The sequence below is a fragment of the Chiloscyllium plagiosum genome, unplaced genomic scaffold (genome assembly GCF_037043375.1).
Source record: "Chiloscyllium plagiosum isolate Xiang-an unplaced genomic scaffold, Cpla_swu_hap1 HiC_scaffold_19, whole genome shotgun sequence".
Classification (NCBI taxonomy): Eukaryota; Metazoa; Chordata; class Chondrichthyes; order Orectolobiformes; family Hemiscylliidae; genus Chiloscyllium; species Chiloscyllium plagiosum.
The window spans coordinates 43,742,492-43,761,310 of NW_028270157.1; the positions used below are offsets into that span (position 1 = coordinate 43,742,492).

The 18,819-nt window shown below is 39.7% G+C and overlaps 1 protein-coding gene across 1 annotated transcript in view; it reads right to left on the bottom strand.

Annotated features, from left to right (window-relative positions):
- Nucleotides 1-18,819, bottom strand: part of syn3 (synapsin III) — a 232,351-nt gene that overhangs the window by 114,162 nt on the left and 99,370 nt on the right. The window contains exons 4-5 of the mRNA XM_087997272.1: nucleotides 11,821-11,977; nucleotides 1,500-1,589 (exon numbers count right to left, since the gene is read on the bottom strand). Coding sequence (XP_087853398.1) covers nucleotides 1,500-1,589; nucleotides 11,821-11,977 — 247 coding nt within the window. The remainder of the gene's footprint in view (nucleotides 1-1,499; nucleotides 1,590-11,820; nucleotides 11,978-18,819) is intronic.

Sequence of the window (18,819 nt, forward strand, 5' to 3'; positions counted from 1 at the left end):
CTTTAATACAATATTTAATCTGGATTCCTGTGACTGTGCAATGGCAGGAAGGGATCAATCAACCTTCGGTACACTCACCTCTGGTCTAGACGGCATCATCCTGAATTGCATGTTTAATTCTCTGAGTGGGGAATTGGTATGGTAGTAAAATAAGCACATATGTAATGTGATGTGCACATATATGAGCATGTGAATATGAAGAAGATGAAGCAAAAACCAGAAGCTCTATAAATATTCGGGAATAATTAAATTATTGTTTCCTATTTATTAAACCTGTACAGACAAAAGAAAATAGGTTAAGTTAAAGTAAAATAGAAACTAGGAACACGAATCCTTAAGATTAGCAAGTCCAGGACTGAACAGAAGTATGTATGAGCTGCTAGTAAGGACTTTTGCCTTGGATAAAGAGCGTGGAAGGTATTCCAGGTCATAGCTTTCAAAACGTGTTTCAGGAAATCCCTTCTGTTCAGGCTTTTTGAATGGCAAAAACCTACAGAGCTCTGCCTTTGGATACTTCTCTTCCATTGAAATGCACTGACCTTCCACAAAGCAAAACTGTACTCGACAATGACCTTACCAGAGGACTGTTTTTATATGAAATAATTAATAACCTGAACTGACAAATAGGTCTGGGATCAGCCGAAACACAATCAGGTAGATGAAGGAGCAGTGCTCTGAAAGCTAGTGCTTCCAAATAAACCTGTTGGACTATAACCTGGTGTTGTGTGAATTTTTAAAAACTTTGTACACCCCAGTCCAACACCAGCATCTCCAAATCATGAATGAAGTGAGACTGTCTTTGGATATACAGAACGTGAAGTACCATTTTGCAATAGAAAATACACTCTTATGCTGTAGGGAGTTTAATTAATACCGATCAGAGTTCTGTCCCTGGTCTATGTGAGTTCTCTGCTCTTAGCCAAGAAAGCAGCTGAGGTGCATGCAGATTAGGGAATGGAAAAATCAGCTCTCACTGCTTTCCAGGGGGTCTTAGTGCATGAGAGCAGGAAGCAACTAGGCTGTGCAAGTCCCTGTGGATCTGGAAATTTTTGTCAAATTGTGTCATTTAAGGAGGAAAAAAAATGGGGGGAGGAAGTGATGGTATTGGAATTAAATGTAGTGAGTCAGTAAAATGGGAACAATACTTTCATAATGGACAAACTGATCTACTGAACCCATCTGAAACCTCCTGGCAATAACAACCAAAGGAAAAGTGAAATTTTATTTGTGATTTAAATATAGTTAAATGCTGAAATAAACAAAAAATGATCATGGGTACGCTTTGAAATGACTGAGAAAAGCCTAGATTTAGATTAAACTGAAAGCATGTGGGTTTTAGACGTATCCTGTAGAAAATCACTCACTGTTCAGAGTATTCTGAATGAAAACTAAAAAGAGAAAGCTTTGCTAATCTTTCTCTCCATCAGTCAAAAAGTACAAACATTGGACAGTCATACCAGCAATTAAAAGTCTGAAAAGACAGTTTGGGTGATACTCACCATTTCTCTGTGGTTGGGGAAGAATGTCTGGTCGATGAGTGGGAACTTGGCTGGAGTCAGGGTTTGGGAGATCTTTATCAGCTGTGAAAACTGTAAGAGAAAAGCATCTATAAACAAACTTGTTCTCATATCCATTGCTTCTTTGCTGCAGCTATGCTACATCCAGAAAGGAGCCTGTCCTCTTTGATTTGCCAGTCTTGCTTAAATGTAGGTACGGTCATGTGAAATGTTGGAACAAGATGCCCTAAAGAGCTAACAACGGGATCTAGCCTAGCCACTGAGAGGTGCAAAGTGCAGACCAAGCAGAAACGGAACATTATCTCTTGGTCTCACTTACCCTTGTTCTTGGGGCGGTGGGAACCAGTCAGTTTCGGGCAACACAAGATGTTCATCGGTAAGAACCCTGAAAATAGACTGACTGCCTCGCAAAGAGTTGGAGATAAATAAAATGTGGATGTGTCAGTGTTAGTTCAGAAACAACCTGCCTCTTCTAGAGCAATTAGTTTATACAGTGACAGACCTTATAATTAATACATCATCACGTCAATTAAAACCATCAATAAGGAATGACATTATATGTGGTAGTGACACAGATTTACAATCTGCAGTCATCAGGGGTTTTCAAAGTGTCACAAGGCTCTTGTGTAGAGGAAACGGCCATGGAGGTTTTGTAACATTAGGAAAGGAACAAGACAAAGGCCAGCTGGAAGTTCTCACCATTGAAGTTCTGTTGACTAACTTAATAATACTGATGTCTTACCCAGGTTTCCCAGAAGTCTAGAAGGTCAAAGGGCCAAGGATCTCTCAGTCAGCCTTAGAAAGGCTGCTGCTGGATGTATACGAGGGAAGAGAGGCCCACTTTCACACTGACCACAGTCAGGCTCCAGGAATGGTACAATCATGGCTAACTGTCTGTAGTGTACTAGGAGAAGCCTTTTGATTGACTGGCAGTACCCAATGACAGATTATTTTCCCACTTAACCCCATGAAGAACCATTTTCCTTTGATTTTCACACATCACAACTTGTTGAAAGCACATGCAGTTTGTTGGCTGAAGCTTTGGAACTGAGCATGTGCCACACAGCCACATGTTTACCTCCTCTGTCTGACTGATGGCATTTGTTGTACAGTGGTTTCCCCCATCACAATCTGCCCGTCTCTCCTGCAGTGCTAAAAACGCAAGCTAACCCACATGGGTTGACACCTTGTAACTGAGTATTCATGACCCTAGTGCACTAATAAAACAATACAAGCCAGACAGGGTCGTAGCACCTGCAATAAGCACCAAATTCAATGAATGCTAAGAGCAAGCCAAGAGCCCAAAGATATCTGTGCCTGTGTCAGCACAAAACATACTGTTTATATGTAGGAGATGTCTGGCTGTCCTCGTGTGCAAAACAATCTGGTAGAAGCTGGCAAGTCATGTGCGTTAATCAGCTCACAGTGAGTATTGAAAGCTTGAACATTGGGGGCTGTGTTGGGTAGGAAGAATGATCTGGTGAACCTGATTACATTCCAAAGCCAAGAAACACAGATGAAAATGTGAGGAGGATTGTGGACATGGAGAATGAACATGGAGGAGTTAGCACAGTGGTTTAGTAGTTAGTGCTGCTGCCCCACAGCACCAGGATCCTGAGTTCAATTCCAGCCTTGTGTGACTGTCTGTGTAGAGTGTGCACATTCTCCAGTGTCTGCATAGCTTACCTCTGGCTGCTCCGGTTTCCTCCCATTATTGAATGATGTTTCGGTTATGTGGATTGGCCATGCTAAATTGTCCCATTGTGTCTAGTGATGTCCAAACTAGGTGGATTAATCATGATAAATGGGAGGTTATGGCAATAGGGTGTGGGTGGAGTACTCATCAGAGGGTCAGTGCTGATTTGATGAGCTGAATGGCCTCTATCTGCACTATAAGGATTCAATAAAGAAAACGCAGGGACATTGTTGTGAAGAAGCAGTTGCATGTTAGCTGGGACAAGTAATCAAAGAGCTGCTACTGCCAATTCCTGCTGTCATGGTATGACCTTCTCCCACTTGAACATTTAGCTTTTAAAAGGCAGCTTCTGCTGATGGTGAAGATAACATTGAGAGCGATTGGCATTACCAATCTCCAGACCATGTGTCAATGCCTCCTATTCAATTAGTTTGCATTTTTAGAACTGCAGGAGCAACAGGCTATAATCCAGGGTAATTTACCTCCTCAATTATTATTTTACATCTATTTTGTCTTCTCCCTATACGTGGCCTTTAAGTTATTGCAAAGTATTAATACAGAAAGCACATTAAAGGCTGGTACACAATGAAAGATTGGCTGGTCTCCACAGATGCCTCACAGTGGGGAAACAAAAAAGTTTCCAATCTTAATAAAGAAATTCTATAAATATTTGGATATTGTTCCAGGAAAAAGAAACACTTCGATAGCAAAAATTATAAATAAATTCGCCCATATCCTTTCATTATTTAATGATAACACCCATTCATCACAGCAGCAAGCATTTCCTACTTCAATATTCCGGATACACACTGGGGGCACAAGTTAGAAAACTGGGCATCAGCAATTACTTTCTACCACAATGAGTGCTCACAGGTCCCGCTGAGGTAGCATCACAATCAGGGGAATCCTGGTGGTGATCGCATTTTCTGTTTTGTTCTTCTTTTATTGATGAGGCATCAATCTCTGACTAAGTTGCAATGGGTTCTCACATTTATATTTGAGAATGTAGTTGGCGCAGAACGGAATGTCCTTGACCATAGTTAACAGTAGTGTAGACACAATATATGCAGATATTTACACACAGAAATACAGACTAAATGTTAATGAAGCCATGATTCGGAGAGGGGCTAACACCTTCAACACATTGTCTAGCTATCACCATTGTTAACAGCTAACCCGAGAATGCAACTTTAAAAAAAAGGGTTTTGTGATTTACACATGAAAGAAGTGAAACTATCACTGTATTCTAACAGATGAAAAGCTTAACAGACAATCAATTCTTCAATGTATAATTTCAGTTCCATCACACTGCAAATTTTTGCTATAAATTCTGTGTTACGATCGAGCCTCCCACAATCACTTGATGAAGGAGTGTCGCTCCGAAAGCTAGTGTGCTTCCAATTAAACCTGTTGGACTATAACCTGGTGTTGTGTGATTTTTAACTTTGTTAATGAAGCAATTGCTGCATACTCAAAGGCTCCTAGATGCTAATCCTGGCCAACATACAAGAACACTAAATTAAAAGGAATGAAAAAGAATGAAAGTAACTTAAAAATAAATGAATTGCTTTGGTTTGTTATTACTTTCTTAAATTTTCCAGTTTGAAATGAGTAGGATTAAACAGCTGGCTCAACTGGTGACAAATCCTCTGTCAGCAACACTCATCTTAAAAGCTTTGGACATATAGCAGTTACTTTGAAGTGACTTCATTGGAGTTGTAACATAAGCATTGCCTCAGGTGCCAGCAGAGAAGTTAAGGGCCTGGTTAATGCTACTCATAATATTAAAAGCCTATCTTTTTTAAAATTAAGTTCAGCTGAGACTGATGGGATAATAGTCTTCCCCATCTGCTGAGTGTAAAAGAACCATGTGGAAAGAGTCTGCAATGTTGCAACCCATTTGTATGGCTCCATGCAGCAAAATTAAACTATCGACAATTCTCCACATTGATAGTTTAACTAGAAGAAGCTACAACAAAAATATAGTTTTGGAAATGAAGTATCAAACTGGATTGAATCAATTCTTAATCCTTGTACTTGTATATGTACTGAGAAGCAGACAGGCCACATGATAATGGACAGTGATCAATTGTTGCTCGGATAAAATCAGAAAATATTATCAACCTGAAAGACATCATTCAGCCAATGCTTTGAACAGACTTTGTTCACCTCCACTCTTTCCCAATTCTTGTAATTATTTACCTTTTCAAATCTGCATCCCACTCTGTTTTGTAAATTAATGCTGAATCTGCATTAACCATATGTTAACAACTCACTGTTTAAACCTATGCTTTTTAAGATTATTGTTTCAAAAAAAGTCTGCCTCCAAGTTTGAAGAAAAGGAAGGTGAAATAATTCTTTTGATTTATTTTCTCAGTCCTAATTCCATCCCTAACTGGTTAGTAATTCTCTCAATTTGCTTTTATTTCCTTCTTTCTCTGTCTGTTTTGTTCAGAGATTGGATAAGCAACTTGCTCCTGGGCCTCTCTCAATTCACCTTAACCTGCGAAAATACAATAGGGCAATAGCATGGGGAGCAGCAACCTTACAATTGCTGATTTCATCTAGGTCAACAATACCCTCTACCTCAGTAGCATCCTGAAATCCGGAAGTGCCAGATGCTCCTGATTTTGAAAGGGAAGATCATAGGTTGGACAAAACTAGCAATGTGCAGCATGAGGAGTCTGACAGGAAATCTAGCAGTGGAGTCCTGCAGCAGGAACACAGAATGCCTCTTATAACTTTAGAAAGGATAAACATTGCCTTTTCAAATTGAGCACATTTATTTGGGATTTAAACCATGCTGTACCACTAAAGTTTTAAGGATTTCAGGGTTAAGAAGTCATTCAGCAGCAACATGCAAAATAGAACAAAAATTGTTTACTTTAGATTGAGGTTAAGATTGCATTCTGTCAGGCATTTCTAATTAAACTCTCTGAAAGGCCATGTTCTCAAGATCCTGGGCGCTGCTCATGCATAACTAATCTACTATTGACTGAAAATATTGCAGGAATCTGTGGGCGATTAAAACCCATCTCTAGGGCAAATAATGGGCACAAGTCACCCCATTCTCCATTTATTTCTTGCATAAGTACCGCGAACAGGTTGGAATATAGGTGCTGATGTACCACATTAAGCCATCACAGGTATTTATTCAACATTTTATTCAAAAGAAAAACTTAAATTTCTATGGCATCGTGCACAAGCTCAGCGGTTCCCAATGCATTTCACAGTCAATGAATCATTTTGAAGTGCAGTCACTGTTGTAATGTAGGGAAAGACAGGAGCCTAATTGCACACAAGGTCCTACAAACAGCAATAAGATTAGTTACTGAATAATTTGTTACAGGCTTAGCAGCTACTTCTTCATTCTTTCGGCAAGCATTGCCTTGCATACAGGTAGTTCTTCCAGAACTCGATGGTTGCGTTCTTGTGCAACACCGCATTATAGAAAAATCACCTTTTAGAAACAGTGCTTAAAGGGTTACAGCCAACACACATTGTTAAAATTTGCGCTTTAGAAACAGTGTTCCCAATTTGCCAATTACTTCACAGCGAATTTATGTTAATGAAACCCATGTTATAGCAGAACGACCTGTATCACATTTAATAAGCCACTCTGCTGAAGTCACTGTTCTGAGTTATCACAGTCCTTATACTTGTGCAAAAAATTTAGAAACATTCAATTTTTTTCTAAAAACAAACATGCAAGTTATTGCAGTTTTGAGCCAAGTTGAAATTCCATAAATAGAAAAAAGTTCCATCTGACATTTTAACTTTGCCTACTCTGGAATGAATTCCATTTTTATTTCATCTGAACACATTTGCTGAGTTTCTGTTTAAAATAATTTTGTTTTTCATTTGAAAGTATTTAAAATTTCAGAACAAAAGCTGGATTTAACATTTGTAGCTAGGCTAAGCCTTGTATTGTCTCCTCTCTAATTCTTGGGTGGGGTCATCCTCAGAGCTGAGTTTACAGAGATTTGGATAGTGCAAGGGTTAGCATACCAACGTTTCACCTCTGGGATTCAGATGTAAAAGAAGGCCAGATTTTTAAAAAAAGTCTCCCTGAAGCCACATTATTCCCTGCAGCTGGTGAAATTTAACTTTAATCAATTAATGCATTGGGAATTAAAAGCTAGCCTGGTAATGGTGACCATGAAACTATAAGATTGTTGTAAAAACGATAAGGTTGTTGCCCTGTGAGACAGCTGGAATTCCTCAATGATAATGCTATACGCATAACTATTTTCAGCCTCATCATGCACCTTCCCTCTATTATAAGATCAATATTGAGGATGTTTGCTGATGATTACACAATCTTTCACAAATACAGAGCAGTTCATGTCCATATACAATATTCAGGCAAGTAGATTGCACGCCAAGTATGTGTCAGTCAATGGTCATTGTCACATCTCACGAGATAGTGCATCAGGTAATCACTGCAGCCTTTTTAGGTTCACATTCCTTAAAAACCATTTCAGTTCATTAAACATCTCAGATATAACTATCAGATAATGGAAATTAAAAGTCCATTTTAACCTCTCATAACACCTCCTTACCCTGAAGTACAAATGCAAACAATATTTCTCTTCTTCTGCTGAGTGTTCCATTATAAGGGCAAGTTGAAATAATCCAAAAACCAGTTAGATACACACAGATATTCTGCATTCACTTTTTTCCCCCTAACCAAGGGTCAATACCTGCTTTGGGAATAGCAGCTGAACTTACTGCCTGGCCTAAGCCATCTTTCCAAGTTTTGGCCCTTTACTGCCCATGTTTACAAGCAGGTGCTGAATTGAAGTATTTTTACAAATTTAATCTCTAGAAGATTAGTGGGTGGAAGTCAAAAGTTTGCATTTGCACCTCATTCTAATTTAACTCGACAACAGCCTGATCTGACTGGTTGAGGTTTGAGATTTGGTCCTGTGCTTTGGTGGATAACAGATCACAGATGTGTTTCTCCTGCACTTTCTAGTTCTGTTTGTTTCAGATCTTCAGCATCCACTGTTCTTTGTTTTACAAAAGTGATCATCGATGGCTTTAAACAACCAGAATGAGAAATCAGCATCCACCAAAACATTGGACGCTGGCGAGAAGAATAAAAGATTTTCTATTGGAAGCAATTCTTGCTCCATGGCCTCTTTGCTGCTTCCTACTTGGGACTATTCCCACTGTTTTCAGGCCTGCAACAGGTTCACTCTCTAAATCAACTTTAACTGGGGGCACCTCTACATCTTTCCCATAAGCCTTTTATCAGAACACTGGAATTTAATTTGCTTCCAGCAGAAAATCAGGTCTGGCAGCATCTGTGTAGAGAAAACATAATTAAATCACTATTCCTTTGGAAACAAACTGCTGACAGTTATTCTAGTCAACAGTTGTACTTGGGCAGACACCTTTAATCTTACAGACAATAGTTTGCAGTCTGCACTAAACAGAAAATGAATATTTCTTTTTCCTGACTCAGTTATCTGGTTTTAATATCTTAACATAAAAAGGATAATTTCAGTAAATTTTCTTTCTTCCACATTGGCTTCATGAAGTTTGCCTCAATATGTGGTCAGGTGATCACTGCAGCCACTTATGCCCAAGTTTCTTCATTTTTAAAAAGCATCTTAGCTTTCAGAGGTCTCCAATATATAACCATTGGATGACAGAAGGTAAGAGTTCAAATTTATCACCACCACTAGTATTTTACCTCTCGATTCTCAAAGCTTACTGACCGAGTCAGGAGTGTGAGGGAATACTCTCCACTTGCCTGGGTATGAGCAGCTTCACAAACACCAACCAGCTCAACCAGGATAAAGCAGCTGCCTTGACTGCCTTCAATGTTCACTCACTGCACCAAAAGATGCAAAGGGGCAGCAGTGTGTACCATCTACAACATGCCTGTAGTATTTCACCAACAGTCCTCTGATACGACTTTTCAAAAGCTCTAAACCCTATCACCTGGAAGGACAAAAGCAACAGACACACAAGAACACCACCATCTGCAAGATCGCCACCAAGCCACACACCATTCAGACGTGGAAATATACTGTTATTCTTTCAATGTCACTGGGTCAAAAACTCTACCTAACAGCACTGTGGGTGTGTGTATCTACACCACACAGACTGCAGGACCAAGGCAGCAGCTCACCACCACTTTCTCAAGGGCGATTAGAGACAAGTAACAAATCTTGGCTAGTAATCATGCTGACATCCCATTCATGAATACAAAAATGTATTTAGTTCTTGGTCTCTGATGACCTGTCTGTTCTTTGCATTGTTGTTGCATGTTTACTTGACCTCAATTTCTTTCTACTTCCCATTCATTTATGCCAGTTTCCCAGGACTAATGTGATTCATTTTAAGAGCTTACTATGCCAGGCTATTTGATGTACAATGTATAATTTTTTAAAAAAGAAAATACAAATTGTTGGCTTCTTAGCTTCGTGCTAGGAAACTGGCTTTAAAAAGAATCCAGCAGACAGAACCTGAAAAGGGAAGGAAGTGTGTGGAGACAGTAGTAAAACTGGAAAGAGCTGACAGAGGGAATGGGAAAATGTATGAAGCAGAATGAAGTATTTGCGAGTTGTTGAGTTTACATGAGAGAGAAGCAGAGGGCAATGCAATGGAATGATTGTGGGAGTTAATGGGAGAAATGAAGAGACACAGGCTGGGGAGAGGGGGTGGAAGGGAGGGGTTGAGATAGAGGAGTAGGAGAGGATGTGGAAAATGAAGATGGTGAGAAAGAAAAATAGAATTTCTTAGTGTCGATCAAAGGAACATATCAACAGTGAACAATGATAGAAATAAACTGCATTTGATCAAATCATTCAGCTTAAGAATATTTGTGGAAATAAGGTTTGTGTTAGAGATACAGCACTGTCTTCTCTAGTTCACTGGCATCAATCATTTCCATAAGTTGTCAGAGTTTGTTACATTTCTAAACGCGATACAAATGTTATTTGTGTGTGCTGTGACTGTTGAGTAATTATGTCACCAAGGGACTATTTTGTTTTTGACATTCCCCACGCAGACTCTTGGAACCGTCCCCAGTGGATCCAGGCACTGAAGCCGTGGTCATCTCCTTGTGAGAAAGTGCAACTAAAGTGAGGTTAAGGCCCTTGGGCCCCCTAATGGCCTGTCACTGAGGCTGAGCACTAAAGACAGGGGCGACAGAGTGTGCTGGACTAAGCACAAAAAAAAGGTATTTTTTTGATATTAAATGAATGAGACAGTGAACATGTATCATTCAACTATTTCAAACATGCTGATTTTAACTACAACTACCTGACAGTAACAGGGTGAAAGAGTGGATAAAATCAGGGGAAAAAAATCAACAAAGTGTTCTTTTTGGAAGCTCACCAACTTCAATTTTAAACTTGCGCTGTTTGAGACCATGAACATAACCTGAAAGAAGGGAGCACCACATGAATAAAATCAAACAGGGGTCCCTGATATAATTTCAGTCTTAATTTTATTTGCTGTGTGATTGTACCTTTTTCAAAAGTTCAGAAGAAGTTGCAAGTAATAGCGAGGGTCCCTGATAAGCCCCTGGCCTTAGTCTGACAATTCTGAACAGATCAACTGATTTCCTGTAGACTGCTGGAGCATAACTCCTCCAGCTCGAGGAAGTTCATTATCAGCTGGTCTCACTCCTCTCCCTGGTGGTGTATTCTGTCCTGTTCTAGTAAAAATAGGAGGGAGTGAAAATGAGTGTCTCAGTCAGTGGATCTGCCTAATGTGAGGTCACCAATGTAATTAGAAGGAGAAGGTGTTAAGCAGAGCTGTCTGAAGTGTAAGGTGAATAGGAGCCTCGTTAGAAGTTGATGGTTGCACAAAGTTGAGTAAATGAGAGGAGAATGGTACCAGAATTTATTGTGAAGGCAGCAATGAAAGGATGAGTGCGTGTTTGGAATGAGGATGAGAAATGATCAAGTGCATCTTTGTGCTGGGGAATGAAGGGAAAGAGGTGGGTAATAGAAACATTGCCTTGTGTGGTTGAATGAAATGGAGAAATAAAGAGAGTGTTTCTCACCCTCACTGCTCTTGAGAGGTCATTGCATGGTTTCCTGCACTGCATCCAAGCCGCTATATGGGTGACGCACTGAAACTGACAAAACCTCAGCAGTCTTTCTCAGTGCGTGCTGTACCTGTTACTGTGGGATCCTCCCTCCAATGGCTGAAAGCAATTGCTTCCTCACCCTGATTGCTCCCACCAGGACGCACTCGGGGTGCTACCTGAGTCTCCTTGCAGCAAAGTCAGAGAAAGACAATATAACCCCACTTCAAGAAGCATATCCTCACTTTGGCTGGTCTGCTGGAAATTATACTGACAATGCTATTTTGCTAGTGTCTCCACTAATTGGGTTAGAAAGCCAACAAAGAAATGTAATCAGTTCCAAAGTCAAAGTACCCTGTGCCTGTTCTGTTGTGCAACTGGTGAGTTGGAAGCTCGCCCATCCAAAATTACAGTGGGGACCAAGGATGATGAACCCACAGAGGGCAGATTCACTGCAATGGACATACAACAAGGTGAATTGGAATGCTGTTGTAAAATGCTTCTCAGACTATGTAAACAGAAATGTCTGCACAGCAGATGCTAGTAGCTAAACTCACCATCCAAGGCTTATTGCAGAAATTATAGATGGATTGAAGAGAATTCAGTGAAGGCACTCTGCCATACTGGAAGCCAATGATGAGATTACGGTAGTCCTCACCATGAGCCATGTTATACACATGCTGGCGAATAACAACAAAGTCTGGTTTGAATGACCTGCAACAAGATCAGAAAGAAACTTGGTTGGTGAGATTCACATATAAAAATAAAGCACAATATTTTTCCTTTTGACAGGAAGGGATTTATACAGAAGCAATAGAATAATGACTGCTGAAAAAAGTCACGTTGCCACCAAAGCTTTAGGAGAGCAGAGAATTAACTGGAAGGTAATACTGTTGGACAGCAGCAGACAACAGGAACTATGCAGACCAAATCATGTTATTCAAATCCTCTGGCTGATTTGCAGACAACAACTTCCTCCCAGTTATGTACCATCTGACATTAAAGAAGAATTGGTCAATGTCTTCCTAAGGGTTTGAACATAAGAATGCAACATGAGAAATAAGAGCAGGAGGAGAGCATCCAGCCCCCTTGAGCCCACTCTCTGGTTCAATATGATCAAGGTTCATCTTCCACTTCAACTCCACTCTCTTGCCCACACCCCGTAGGCCTCAATTCCCTGAGAGATCAAAAGTCTATCAATCTAAAATATCCTCAACAATACAGCATCTCTGTAACGCAGACAATTACTAAGATTCACAAGCATCTGAGTGAAGACATTTCTCATCTCAGTCCTGAATGACTGATCCCATATCCTGAGACTGTGTCCCTGTATTTTAAATGACCTAGCCAAGGGAAAGGACCTCTCACAACGTAGCCTGCCAAGCCTATTCACAATCTTGAATGCTTCAGTAAGATCACTTCTTAATCTTATAAAAAATGGGACTGCTCTTGTAAAACTCAAAACTCCAGAGAACATAAATCTAATTTACTCAGGTAAAAACAAGGACTGCAGATCCTGGAGACCAGATTCTAGATTAGAGTGGTGCTGGAAAAGCACAGCAGTTCAGGCAGCATCCTAGGAGCAGGAAAATCAACGTTTCAGGCAAAAGCCCTTCATCAGGAATAGAGCTCTATTCGTGATGAAGGACTTTTGCCTGAAATATCAATTTTCCTGCTCCTAGGATGCTGCCTGAACTGCTGTGCTTTTCCAGAACCACTCTAATCTAGAATCTAATTTACTCAGCCTGTCTTCAAAAGACAATGATCTTGTCCCTGAAACCTTTCTGTAATCCTTCAAAAGCACAGAAATCTTCCTTTAGAACAGGAAACCAAAACTGCATTGTAATGCATTTGGAGACAGGCTGATGGCATAAATATTTAAAAACAAACAGGTTCAGATCTAGACTAATTAATAAAGGGACATTTTAAAATTGGTAAGTATCGGGAACTCTTGTCCCCTCAGGACTGGAGCTGGAGTTTTATCATTTGAATTTGAAGTTGGAGTACATTACTAAGATGTAGAATTCATTCAAGTCTCAGTTATTTGGCAAGTTAGGGGATTTGTTGGAAGTAAAGATATTTTTAAAAAGGAGATAAGAAAGACATTTGCAATTAATAAGATACAGCTACTATATCTAACAAAAACTGCTAAGTGGATTTCATCAGCTGAATGACCTATTCTTGTTTCTGAATGGTCTAGTCTCCTGAATGTTCTATGTAATATATTTCTATGTAATATATTTCTATTTTACCTTGACTTCCCTTGTTCCTGCTTTATGCCATAGATTTGCTATGCACAATGACTTAATGCACAGAATTATCAATCCAGTGAAACATCCATGTGAAAAATCAAAGGCAGCACTGATGTGGAACTGAGGGGCTCTTTCATCCTACTACAAGGACCTTGTTTGGGGCATGCAAAGGAAACTCCCTTTAAAAATTGTAAATGTTACCAGAGCTGTGGTTACAGGCTGTCTAGAAGCTACTAATTTGTGGAAGATTCTGTATAGCAACTTGTTAGTTCACTCCAGGCATGCAAGGGAGGAGGATTGTGGGGCTAAAAATACTGAAATGGGTCCATACGACGGTGAGTTTCTTCCCTTCAAACAAAATCACCCCAAATTCTTCAGTGCAAGAGAATGGAATGATATGACAAATGGAGCCTAGAATTTTGAACAAAACCAGTAAAGTCTCATTAATTCATCGCACATCAAGAATTTCTAATGGGAGAGGGTAGGCACTGTATGCATCCACCTCCTTTCATATCATCATTATCGAACAAGGGAGGATAATGAGATTATGTCACCCATTAGATATTCAGAGGTGTTGTCCTTACATCAGCCAAATTTAAGTACACTTGCAAGAAGCTGGAGCCAGGGCCTAATGTCAGTTTGCTACAGTCAAACCTGCGAGGAAATAACAGAAACACGCAAACATCATACATATCACAGATATATTGTAATGGGGAGTTTTAATTACTCAATATGGACTGGGATAGTGGTAGTGTAAGGGGCAATCCTTTCTATGTTTCTTATATGCTTTTTCACCTCTTTTCTAAATGTTCTATATTCAGCTTGGTTCTCATTTGTATTTTCTATCTGATACCAGTCAGAAGTGCACTTTCTCAGCACTTACTCAACAGTATGCTCGCAACTCCTGGTGATCGGAGCGGCAGAAAAGCTCCTCCCAGCAACTGGAAATGATGACAGGAGCAAAAGGCTATATGCTATGGCTAGGCCCGGGCACCTGAGCATTCCATACACCTTTATTGTGATGGGACTTTAAGATCTGGACTTTAATATCTTCATTTAGATCTGAATGTTTTTCTTCCCTTTTGGCTCAGTTTCTTCAATTTCTGCTTTTTTTTTTAATTCTGGTTTTGTAACCAAGATGGCAACAGGAGAATGGCGACTTTGTACACTTTTCACTGTACTCCTGCACTCCTATACTTGAGCACATGATAATAAAATCAAAACCTAATTTGTCATCTTTAACTTAATTTCTGTCTCCTTTGTCATCCACGAAGCTCTGGATTTGTTTTCACTAACTTTCTCTTTGAAGTGAATTATTCTTAATTGTGCCCAACCTATTTCCTTTGAGGATAGCCCATTGCACATCTCCTGTTTCTCCAACCAGCCAAGCTTTCAGTCTATTCAGTCCAATTCCATTCCTGCCTCATTGAAGTCAATTCTCTGATTATTCTAACTCTACTTTGCTCTTTGTCATTTCCCACCAGCATCCTAAACTTATGATACAATGCTCGCTGTCCCCTTAATATTCCTCCACTGTCACTTGATCCTTTGCCGTGACTCTGTTCCAAGAAGCAGATCTTGCAATGACTCCTTTCTTGTTAGTCTGGATGTATGCTGCTGTCGGAAGTTCTCCTGAACACAATCGAAGAGTGCATGTCTCATGCTGCTCCTTATACTACCCACTTTCCCAACCTATATTCAGTAATTAAAGCTAACCATTCCATCACTATGATGTTTGCATCATCTATAATTTCCTTGCAATTTCTTCCTTTATATCCTTCCCACTAGTGGGTGGTGAATAGATTCCACCAAGCAATGTCATCATGAGAATGAGTGGTAGCAGACAAAGGGAAATTCTAAAGGATTCCATATGCACATCAATAGTAAAAGTGTGACAGAAGAAGGAATAGGACCAAAAAGGGGATTTTCACAAGAGGAAAGAGGCAATACAAAAGATGAATAATGTGCATCTATTTTACCTATGAGGCAGATACTGTCCAGGGCATAGCTACAGGGGAGGAACTCCAGTCACACAACGGGTTCAAAACAGATGGGATTTGGATAAGCTGTCAGTACTTAAAGTCGATAAGACACCAGAACCAGATGGGAAGTATCCAAGGATATTAAAAAAAAGTTATAACAGCAATTGCAAAGGCAATAGTCTTTCAATCTTCCCTAGGGGTGATGACAGTGGGCTGGGGAATTGCAAATGGAATATCTTTTTCAAAAATGGCGGTAAGAATAAGCCCAGCCATTACAGACAATTCAGCTTAACTTTGATGGTCTAGAAACAATTATTCAAGATAGGATTGATAGCCACACGGAAAATATGGACTGATTCAGAAGAACCATCAAATTGTTAATGAAATATCATGTTTAACTAAGTCAAATTTCTTTGAAGAGGTAACAGATGGTTGATGAATGTGATGTTGTTGATGTGGGATGAAAGATTAGATTAGATTAGATTACTTAGTGTGGAAACAGGCCCTTCGGCCCAACATGTCCACACCGCCCCCCCGAAGCGCAACCCACCCATACCCCTACATTTACCCCTTACCTAACACTACGTGCAATTTAGCATGGTCAATTCACCTGACCTGCACATCTTTGGACTGTGGGAGGAAACCGGAGCACCCGGAGGAAACCCACGCAGACACGGGGAGAACGTGCAAACTCCACACAGTCGCCTGAGGCGGGAATTGAACCCGGGTCTCTGGCTAACCACTGTGCCACCGTGCCGCCCACAATGATTTCAGTCTTTGATTACAGGGGCCAATTTCAAAGTTTGCAGATGATACAAAACTTGGGAGAATTGTACACTTTGAGGAGAAGTAGGATTTCAAAAGGACATTGACATATTGGAAGCATGGGTGGATAGGTGGTAGATGAAGTTCAATACAGAGACGTTTGAGGTAATGCACTCTGAAACAAAGAACAAGAAGTGACAATGTAAAACAAAGGGTATTATTCTAAAGGGTGTGAAGGAACTGAGAGGTGGGTTTATATCAGTATGAATCATTTAAAAATTGCAGGATAAAAGGAGAGCACAGTCAACAAATCATACAGTATTACAGACTTAATTAATAAGGGCATAGAGTGCAAGAGCGGGGAGATTATGTGGAACTTGTACAGGACGCTAATTAAAGCTCACTTAGAGTATTGTGCACCACACTTTATAAAAGATGTAAATGCATAAAGGAAGTGCAGAGGAGGTTTATTAAATTGGTTCCAGAGACAAGGAGCTTCAGTGATGAGAATAAATGAGAAAGGTTGAGACTCTTTTCCTTGGAGAACAGAAAGCTAAGATAGTTCTGTTAGAAGTTTTCAAAATGATGATCATCTGGACAGAGCAGTTAATGTGAAACTATTCCCATTTCTATGATCATTAAAACTGTGCCATCTGGTTTTTAAAGTGTTTGCAAAAGAAGTAAATGCAAGGGAAGGAAAATCTTTTTTCCACACAATGAGCAGTTCAGGTCTAGAATGAACAGCCTGGATGCATGGTAGAGGCAGTTTCAATTGAGGCATTCAAGGGGGCATTAAATGAGTATGCAATTAGAAACAATGTGCGAGGGCTACAGAGAAATGCAGGGGATTAGCATCAAGTCAAAATTTTCAGAGAGCACGTGCAGGCGAGATGGATTGAATCTTATTAAATTGGGAAGCAGGGACAGGGGGCTGAATGGTATCGTCTTGTTCCTACATTGTATGTCTCTATGTAACAGACAAAGGGAACTCAGCATTGCCACGGTGCACGGGAGCACCATGTCAGAGCCGACATGCGTTTGCTGAGTTTTAGATGCCAATTGATCTTCACCCTTGCCCATAGATCCCGCTTACTCAACAACTGCAGCACAGACACAGGAAGAACAGCTGTCATGCATCATACTCCGAGAAATTAGATCACGTAAATGCCTTCGTGGAATTTTTGCTGTCTTGTTGATTTTGATAGTTATAATTCCAAAGAAGAAAGTCTGCCAAACACTTGATAAAAATGATGCCCTCTAACTATTAGTTGATACAGCCACAGTATTATTTATCTAGACTACAATCTACAGCTAATTAACCCTAATTAGCTGAAACTGTTTATATTTTTGAACAATATCCAGGATTGTCTGGGTAAGCTGAGGAAATTGCACCATTTGTGATGCAAGAATGAAAAAAAAACTATCAAAGAGAAGAAAATTGTTAATTTGGTGAATTATACCATCGATTAATAATATACTTTCCAGTGATTTTGTGCCATTCTGCCTCCCTGCAGGCATTTATCACAACTCCAGTCCCACTTAAAATCAGTGGTGATCACTAATTTTCCATGTATATCCCATTTTACATGTCACAACCATATACTGTAGATGGTAAAATAAAGGCATTGGCAGCCTGGCAACAGTGTGATGGACTTGAAGTGTATTTTCTGATTGGATTTGAATAACATGCAAATCTGTATGATGACCAGGACTTGTTAAAATTCAGTTTTAAATCAATACAGTATTATGTCAATAAAACTATTTTCTTATTAAGTTTTTTGGCAAAGGTTTCTCTTTTCACATTAATAATGTTATTTTGCAACTTCAGAAGTTTGTTCACTTCGAGGTCTTTAAGAATAAGTAACTGACTGCACACTCCACACTTATTTTCCAATCAGCACTTCACTATTCTGACATCATTGGCTTCTTTTCCTCCCAGTATTTTCCCAATAAGCAGAACCTGAGATTTGATCATTATGTTCAAGGCAGGGCACAAACTATTTTACACTACTCGAGAACTAGTTGAAACAGTCTTATTACAAATATCAGAGCTAAAGATTCAACTCTTTTGTCCTTAACCTTACATATACTCAAACCTCACTTAAGATTCACCTTATTACAACTTTAAAGTGCCAGCTTCACTATGCAGAAACCTGCACACTCACTGAAAAAAAACTTCTGCATGTTTCTGTCTTTTTAAAAGAACTAGTTTCTGTCTCAGTCCCCCTGCACTAGAGAAGACCTTGCTAGATACCTGTCTATGAATATATATATATGAACACATTTCCTTCCCTTTAAACTGCACAATATAGAAACAGAAATCAAACTCATAGAACATATGGCAGCCAATTTAGGAGTTAGGACATTAAGACTTTGGTAAAAATAAGAATCAACTCTAACCAAACAAAGGCAATAAGAAGCTACTACAAATCACCTAATATAAACTGCAAGCTGGAGGTCAATTACAGAGGGACATGCCCAGATATGTAAAGACTCTTGAAATACCTGGAGATTGCAAACAGACAACGGAGCTATCAGACCTGAGGCTTTGGAAAGG